This window comes from Balaenoptera ricei, chromosome 15 (genome assembly GCF_028023285.1).
Source record: "Balaenoptera ricei isolate mBalRic1 chromosome 15, mBalRic1.hap2, whole genome shotgun sequence".
NCBI classification, from domain to species: Eukaryota; Metazoa; Chordata; class Mammalia; order Artiodactyla; family Balaenopteridae; genus Balaenoptera; species Balaenoptera ricei.
This window is the reverse complement of record NC_082653.1, coordinates 45,280,853-45,289,623: the sequence shown is the minus strand read 5'-3', so window position 1 is coordinate 45,289,623 and position 8,771 is coordinate 45,280,853. Positions and strand designations below refer to the sequence as shown.

The 8,771-nt window shown below is 56.5% G+C and overlaps 1 protein-coding gene across 1 annotated transcript; it reads right to left on the bottom strand.

The window, feature by feature from the left end:
• Positions 1 to 2,294: 2,294 nt before the first annotated feature.
• Positions 2,295 to 6,162, bottom strand: LOC132348704 (cystatin-C-like). Its single transcript, XM_059896522.1, has 3 exons — positions 5,806 to 6,162; positions 3,185 to 3,298; positions 2,295 to 2,635 (listed from the first exon to the last, which is right to left on the bottom strand). Exons 1-3 carry the CDS (start codon positions 6,049 to 6,051, stop codon positions 2,552 to 2,554), a joined length of 444 nt encoding a protein of 147 aa, XP_059752505.1. The 5' UTR covers positions 6,052 to 6,162; the 3' UTR covers positions 2,295 to 2,551.
• Positions 6,163 to 8,771: the final 2,609 nt, after the last annotated feature.

Sequence of the window (8,771 nt, the reverse complement as noted above, 5' to 3'; positions counted from 1 at the left end):
GTGAAGGAGTCACAAGCCCACCCAGAGTGAAGAGGCAGCTTACGGACCCCACCTCTCAATGCAAGGAATGTCAACGTTTTAAACCACTATAAAATATAGTTAGATCAATGAGAGTTCATCCAGAGCCACACCCTGTGCTAAACCTATTTATATGAATAGTGTCACTTCAATTATACACAAAGAGAAAACCCACAGCCCCCCAGTGGCGTCACACAGCCCCCCCAGTGGCGTCACATGTGCTAAAGCCCAGGATACAAAACCTAGATTTAACACCTCACCTAAGTGCAGTCTTGACCTTCCCCAGAAATGTCATCTTAACAGCAAGGGATTTTCTGCTCAGCACAATGAGGTCACCTGTCACGTGGGGCCTCCGCATCCCCAGAGGAAGAAGAGGCAGCCTGCACAATAAAACCCATGCCTTTCCTGCTCCTCTTCCTCCCAAAGATGTCTAGGCCCCAAATAACCCTTTTCTTTGGCTGACTTCCTCACCCACCCTCCTTTCTATAGCAACTTCCGTGCTCTCGGGCTCCTCTGCGTGCCCTTCAGGTCCCTCCATGAGATGCTGCCACATTCATGAGCCATTGGATAAAGCCAAGACCTTCAAATTCACTCAGTTGAATTCTGCTTTTTAACCACACTTATACTTACGTTTAAAATAAACAAGCATAAAAGTACAACTGTGCAGATGAAAGTTTCAGGGGCTGTGCTTCCTACCGAGACACACCGGTCTGGGTGACCTCCTGGTCAGTGAGGCCTCCCAGTCACACTGTCCCACCTGGGGTGGCACCGACCTGAACCCTGCCGTGTGGGCTGCGGAAGTGGGGGCTGGGTGGTGGGAGAAGCAGGTGAGCCAAGCAAAGCACACCCGGACCCAGCTGCCCAGACTTCCACGAGGAACAGGGCGTTGGAAGCATCACAAAGGGATGACTTTATGGGAAACCAGCCTAGCTGCTGGCTGCTTGTGGAAAGGCAAGATTTTGCACCCAGGAGGAGAGTCTCTGCAGGGAGGCCTTTGCCCCAGGTCACCACTTCTGTGTCCACAAGTCCCAGGACCCCCTGCAGGGCCCAGCCCCAGGTCCAAACCTGGCCAGTGCCATGGCCTGCAGACAGCACCTCACTCCTTGAATCCCAAAGCCCTTCTGTTAAGTCAAGTCTCGGGTGCGAAGGCTCTGCTGTGCATTCGGTGAAGACAGAGATGGGGGGCGGCAGGGAGAGGGGGGAAGCCCTCGGGGCCCAGTGAGTCAGGGGGCAGCAGGTGGAAGGGGACGGTCCCCACCCTCTTCCTGGCGTCCCAGTTCTAGCTTTGCAGGTGCAGTTGTGGCACCTGGGATGCCAGCCTTGGAGTCATCTGGGTGAGTTCCCTTTGTCACTTCGCCTTCTGTGGTCACTGCAGCACAACAGGAGGGCTGGGCAACGCTGACCTGAGCGTGGTGGGCATCTGGGAACAGAGGAAGCGTCACCCTCGGGAGCGAATGGTCAACGTGAGGACAGTGCAGGGAGCAGGGTTGTTCCCAGCTTGGGGCACTAAATATCCACTCTGCTGTAGAACGATGGTGACACTAAGAGGTGACATCGCCTATTAATTATACAGTCCTTAGGAAAAGAAGAAGGCCCACTATGTGTCTTAAGTTCTACACCCCTTACGTGGAGTTCTGCACTAAGACCCGTTTTATCTAGGAGCCCAGAGAAGAGCAGGAGCGGTGTAAATCGGTAAAATCTTTGTAGATTCCACGGCTCCCGAAATGTATCAGAGAAGGCCTGCTCTCCTTCTATTGAATTTCCAATTCCGACCTTGTTTGACCTTGATTCTGATCAGTATTCCCTCGCTCCATCAGTTACACATACTTTTTGGTCTTTGTTTCTTCATAGGTACCCAAAGTTGTTTGTGGAAAGAGGTAGACGTAAATCATTATTTTGCTTCTAGGGAACGTGACCAGTGAGAGTCATCCCAGGAGTCTGATCAGCTCAGCACACGTACAGCCCCTCGGAGGGTGACCCAGGTCTCAGGCTCCATCACCTCCCCAGCCTCCTGTCCAGCCCCAGCACACGGTCTGACTCATTTGCAAACGCAGCAGCTGAGTCTCTGGGGTCAGCAGCTTAGGTTCCCCCCTCCTCTCCCCTGTCCGGTTATCAGGAGTACCAGAGCTGAAGGCCCAGCTCCCCTGCCATGCTCACTCCCCGCCCTTCCCCATTGCCTGCCCTCAGAGCCAGCGAGACGAGACGGGGTGCCTCCATAAAGTAACTGCCTAGAACTTTCCCGCTGCACCGCCCGAGACAGTGAGCAACTCAAGCAGTAGCTGCTGTTACCTTTTTATTGAGTAAAATAGCAGAGCAAGGGCGTTTGGTTCACTTGGAAAGCAATTAGAAGAAAGAAATGAGTTAGAGCCCCTCAGCAGTTCAAAAACTGCCCAAGGAGCCTTCTGGGTGTGTCTGCTGGGATGGCACATGGAGGGCACATCCACCAGGCAGGTCACCCATCAGAGGGAGGTGTGAGCGCTCTGGGGGGGGTGTGAGTGAGAGGCGGTCAGCGGCCTGCCTGATGCCCAGTCCCCTATTCATCCTGGCAGCTGAACTTCTCCAGGGAGATGATGTTCATCCAGGGGACAATGTAAACCTGGAAGGCACACAGCTTTTGCTGCGAAAGGGAAGAGAGGGATGGTCGGTCAGGGTTACAGTTAAAGAGGAAAGTGCACTGGCCCCAGCCCCCTCCCCCAGCGGGCTGGCACTGAGACAGAACCAGAGGGGAGGACCCAGGGGCTGGGAGCCAGGTCCAGGAAACCTCCTGCAGAGGTGGGGTCCGGGAGGGGTGACAAAGGAGTGCAGCCCTGCCCGAGGCCGAGACCCCTGAGAACCAGCCAAGCCCCCAGGACAGTCTGGCCTTTGGTGAGCAGGTGGCATGGTGGGCCGGTTACAGGCCTCCAATTCCCTCTAATCTGCCCGGGGATGGGGGCGCGAGGCTGGGATTAAAGGGCCCTTTCTCCCTTCCCAGCAAACACCCGCAGCTGGGTCCTCCATCCCGCAGGCAACAATCCCCAAAGCAGACGGTGCCCCAATTCCCCAGCTAAAACCCCATAAATCCAGAGCAGTCACGTGCACACACATACCCTTCCCCTCACAGCCCCGGCAGGCACCCGCGATGCGCCCCCATGGGCACCCCCAACCCCTGCTCCCATCAGGCACGTACCTTTTTCAGGTGTGGCTGGTCATGGAAGGGACAGTTGTCCAAGTTGGCCTGGGACTTTGTACACGTGGTTCGGCCAACCTCCACATCCAAGAAGTAGTTCATCCCGGACACAACCTGGACATGCAGAGAGCACACATGCTTACAACACCTGCCGGCTGCACACACGTGGTTACCTTCTTCCCAACGCTCCTCGCGTCCACAGGCTGCCAGAGCCACACCCAGGAAGCACAGCCGCCTCCTGACGGCCGCTGCGCCCCAGGCCCTCCCCAGAACTTGTTTACCAGCTGCTCCAACAAGCCATCTCCCACAGGGACACAGAGGGGGAAGCCAGGGACCACCACCCTAACTGGGTCCAGGAACAGAAGGCATAGCTCCGAGGAGCCAGCCAGGGTACAGGCAAGCAACTGGCCAGCGCCCAGAGCCAGGCAGGGGACTGAGCGCAAGGTGGTGGCCCTGTCTCAGAGTCCACACTGCATCCGCAGGAAGGCTGTTGCCTGGTGATTACGCTTACGCTGAACTCCAGTCCCCAGGGTGGAGCCCACAGCATCCCGTTCCCTGCATGTAGCCCAGGTTTATTTATTCCCTCCTGGAAGAGGAGAAAATGAGAGCTTCACGTTCGCGGACGTTTAGGCCAATAAAAGACTGCCTGGAATGCCTTCCTCTTAGGTGTGATTTTTGACGGGAATATTTCTCGTGTGTCATATACTGCGTGCCTTTTACACGTGAGATTACAGAATAGAAGTGAACTCTGGCTTCACACGGGCATCCCAGACATGCCTCGTTAGAACCTGGAGAAACACGGAATGAGGGGCCAGGGACCAGGCGCCAGACCCCACCTGGGTAGAACCATGATCCCTCTGCTGTCAGCTTCCCCATGCGGCCAGTGAGCTAGTGTCACACTGGAGAGGAGCAGGCTGGAGGGGACCTGGTGAGCGGGGAGAGCAGGTCGTATCCAAAGGGGACAGCACCAGCCCACTGCTGCAGGAGGAGAAATGGGTCTGGTCTTGACCCATCTTCTGAAGTTTCAAGAGAAGGTGGCAGGGAGCCCTATGGCTGGCATGCAGGACCACACTCTCGGTGCTGTGTGGCTGCGTCCTGCTCTCCAATGGGACGCAGGCCGGATGGTCTAAATTCTAGCCTTCCTTCAAGGACCAGCGCAAGGCCCTGTAGCCCGTCCTAACTCTCCCTCCTGCCCTCTTCTCAACTCTGACAATGGGCTCCTTATCTGGCCAGAACCCCAGGCAGGCTGGCAGAGGCAGAGGTCAGTCTGTCAGCGACCGTGTGCCCATCTCAGGGTGGGAGTGAGATGTCACAGCCCGGAGGCTGCTTGCATGGGTGTGACCTGCAGGTGGAAGTGACGGTCCAGGAAGCTTTGTATTCTTATGCCAGACCCCCTGCTCTGGGACACACTGGACACCACGGGCCAACTCACGGACTTGTCTGTTTGCTGATAACCTCCGGGTGGTCTGGAGGAAGTTCAGAGTGTCTGTCCCCAACGCCACTACACGACAACATGGTGGCCAGGTACGTTTAGTGGCATCTGCTGACAGGAGGCTCAGAGCGGAGCATGCCTCTTCTGTGTGACCCGAGGCTCGCTCATCTCGAGGAAACATCAGGCCAGCCCAAACCCACCGACAGTCTGAGCCCCAACTGGCTGGACCCTTCAGAAACAACGCCAAGGTCATGAGACAGCCCAGGGGCTGCTCCAGAGTAAAAGGGGCTGCAGGACAGTGGCTGCATCGTGTGGCCTGGGAGTGTCCTTGGCTATAAAGGACACAGTGGGATGATCAGTGGCATCTGAATAAGGCCTGTGTATTAAAGAGTCCTGATTTTCAAAACTGTATTGCGGTTATGGAAGAAAACGCCCTTGTTTTTAGGAAATATACACAAAAGTGTTTACCTTCAAAGGGTTCAGAAAAATAAATGCATATATACATCCCTACACACATGTACGTGGGGATCAGGTGGATCAAGCAACTATGGCAACTTTTTAACGTTTGAAGAATCTGGGTGAAGAATCTACAGTGATTCTATGTGCTATTTTTGCTACTGTTTTGTAAGTCTGAAATTATGTCAAAACAAAAAGTTAAAAGGAAAAAGTGCTTAAGGGCATTCAGTGGCAGAGCCAGGAGGGCAGACAGGTGTGGGTCTGTTTTTCCCTCGCCTGTGGTCATTTAGTTGACATCTTGCGCCAAGCCCCCGGGTCCCAGGAGGCTGGGCCCTGACCCCAGCGTCGACCCAGAGGGCCAGCCGGTCCCGCGAAGGGCTGCGGGCGCCGGAAAAGGCCGGGGGCTGCGCCAGGGTGAGAAGTCCGTCCGCGTCCTTCGCGATCCCCGGGGCCTCAAGGGGCTGGGGGCTGCCCTCCCGAGAGCTGGTGGGGCTGGGGGGCGGGGCTGGTGACCGCGCAGGCCACGCCCTCTCGGGGGCCGGCCTCCCGCATTCAGGGCCGCCCGGCCCCGGCGCCCCTGACTTGTAGCCTGGCCCGGCGCCCACGGCCCCTGCACCCGGGACTCCGCGCCCCCTCCCCGGCCCCCGCATCCCGGCCCCTGCACCCGGGGCTCCGCGCTCCCTCCCCGGCCCCTGCACCCCGGGCCCCGCGCCCCCTCCCAGACAGGACGCACCTGCTTGAAGGCGCGCACTACGCGCACCGCGCGGCTCTGGTAGGCGTCGTTGCTTTGCTTGTTGTACTCGCTGATGGCAAAGGACAGCGCCTCCTGTACGCCCTTCTCGTTGACGTCCGCCTCCATCAGGCCGCCCACCATGCCTTTCTTTCTGGGGCCCTGCCCGGCCGCAGGGCTCACGGCCAGGGCCAGGGCGAGGGCCAGGGCGGCCAGCAGAAGCAGCGGGTTGCGCGGGGATCCGGCCATGATCTCTCGGAGGCGGACGGAGCTGCAGCCGAAGAGCGATCCGGTGACAGCAGCACAGCCCGGCCAGCCGCCGAGTCTTTATCCCTGGGCCGCCCCGGATCGTCCCGCCCCCGCCCGCCTGGCTCCTCCTCTTCCGCCCCTCCCCTCCGCCCGCCCCTGTCCTCCGCCCTAGTACCGCCCCTCCCCCAATCCTGCCCCTCCTCTCGCTTCTCTACCCGCCCGACGCGGCTCACTCTTTCCCACTCCCGGCCCTCTTCTCCGAGTCCCGTTTTCCCACTCGCGCGCTCCTCAACCCGACTCACCCCAGTCTCGCAGAAGGTGTCACCTCCTCGAGGCCGGCGATGCTTGTAACCCCGAGCTCTGTCTCCTGGTCTGAAAGGGGGAAGGGGCGTCTCTCGGCCCCCACCTCGGCTGTCCGCGTCTAGGAGTCCCCCGGCTCACAAGGCTGCAGTTTCCGAGGCAGACGAAGGAAGACCTCGTGTGCGCCCCGTCCTCGGGGAACTTCTTTGCCAAACATAAATGAATTAACCTTTATTTAGGAAAAGCTCATCGGGTTCTCTTTCTCACAACTCATTTATTTATTCAGCTGGCACACCTTTCTGGGGCTTCTCCCTGGCCAGAGGGTCTGGGGCCTGTAGACGGAGCATGGGCAGGGGAGCCGGGGGCCAGGGACTCCAGGTAGTAGAGCCCCTACCTGATGGAGACATAAGGCGAACACTTGCGTAACTACATTAGCTAGGAGACACAAAAAGAGCAAAAAGAAACAAGCGTATAAAAACAATACTTTTTGTTTAACCCAATATATCCAAAATATTATTTCAGCATATACAAGCAATTGTGAATGACATATCCTACCCTCTTCTGTGTGTGTACATTTTACCCTTAGAGCAGGCGTCAGTGCGGACCGGCCTCATCTCCAAGCGTGGCTGTGGCATTGCCCGGGCCAGCGTTAGGGGGTGTGGGGGGGAGGGCAGTGATCAGTAATTAAGATCAGGGAGCTAGCTACAGGGGCTCTGTTAGAAGCGAAGTGAAGGGTGAAATATAGATGGGTGCCAATGGACCCCGGTCAGGGATGCCTCTGAGACGACAGACATTTAGGCTGAAACCTACCTAAAGGGCAGGAAGTCCTGCAGACACAAGGGAAGAGAGCGTCAGGCAGAGGGAACAACCAGTGCAAAGGCCCTGTGGTGGGGCTTGGCTGGCCTGCTCTAGGGGCAAGAAGCAAAGCGGCTGGTGTTTAAGCGGGGAAGGGGTATGACCTGGAATCTCACCCTGGCAGCTGTGTGCACCCTACTGTGGGGGGGGGGGAATGCAGGTGGAGGGGTGAGGATGACCCTTACCTGGCCGGTGGGGGAGGGGCAGCTGCTGAGGGCTCCGCTTGTCCCCTCAGGGAGGTGCATGTCTGGCTCTGGTCTTCTGTCCATTCTTGGAAACCTTTCTTGATTTTTAAAAATCAACTTGAATGAGGTATGATGCCCATACAATAAATGCCTCATTTTATGTGTCTAGACTAAGGAATTTTAGCACGTGCATACACCAGTAGTGCCGCCCCACCAAGCTCTAGAACATTTCCTCCTGCCTCTCTGCGGTCAATCCTATGCACGCCCCTGGCTCTGGGTGATGCACACATCTGTCTCTGGACTAGGGCTTTGCCTCTTCTTGAACTTTCTGCAAAGGGCCTCATGCAGTGTGTGCATCTGGGTTTTGAGCATCCTTTTTGAGCCTCCTCTATTGTTGGGTTAACCTAATTATTGGTTCTGTTTCTCCCCGGACTGAGAGGACGTGGTCAGCTGGGTACTGTGTGGGCTACCAGACCTTCCAGCCCAGGACCATGCAGGTCTGGGCCTGAGCATGGCCCTGGGAGTGGAGGGGAAGGCTGTTCTCTTACCTGCACACTGTGTGCCTGAAGGTGGCCCAGTGACCGATGACCTATGGAGATGGTGACAGAAGCACCAGGAGGCCTCTGGGCCCTTGGAGCAAACCCAGAGGAACTCTCCCGGGAGTGGTCAAGGCATCAAGGCATCATCCTAGAGCCGCTGTGGCCTTGGGGCTGGAGCAGCAAGGAGCCGGCATGGAATCCAGAATGATATCAGTAATGAATATTCATGTTCAGTGTTTCTGAGACCCTGTTGCCTGAGGCCCAGTTATAACTGTAGGGGCAAGAAATTTTTCCTTGTACCCTTCTAGGTTCTTTGGCTGGTCTAATAATTAAATTGCCATAAGACAGATTAACAGGAGAAAAATAAATTTAACTGTATACATTTAGGAGCCCCACAAAGATACGACACAAAGGCAGTCAGGTAGTTGAAGCTTATAAGCTGCCCTGATCTAAGGAAAGGAATGGGGGCCTGGGGCTTCAAATGGAGCCGGTGGGACTCACAGGAAGACGAGAAGAGGAGGTGCTTGAGGATCAGATGGCAGCCCTACCACACAGATGGCTCTTTCAGATAAAAACATGTCTCTGGTAGTGTCTCTCTGTCCGGTATCTAAATTTCTTGAGGCAGTTAGGAGGAAGTAAAAGTTTTTCCTGAGCCTGCTGCGTCTTGACTGCCTTCAGCTCAAAATACTCCACATGCCAAAGTGGCACATTTAGGTGTGGCATCTTCTGCGCTCTCCCTGCCCCCCCATCTCTCCCTGCTCTGACTCAGGAGCCTCTAGAAAAGTCACAGCACCCACTAGGTGCAGCAGAGATGCCTTTGCAGTGCGACGAGGGAGAAGAG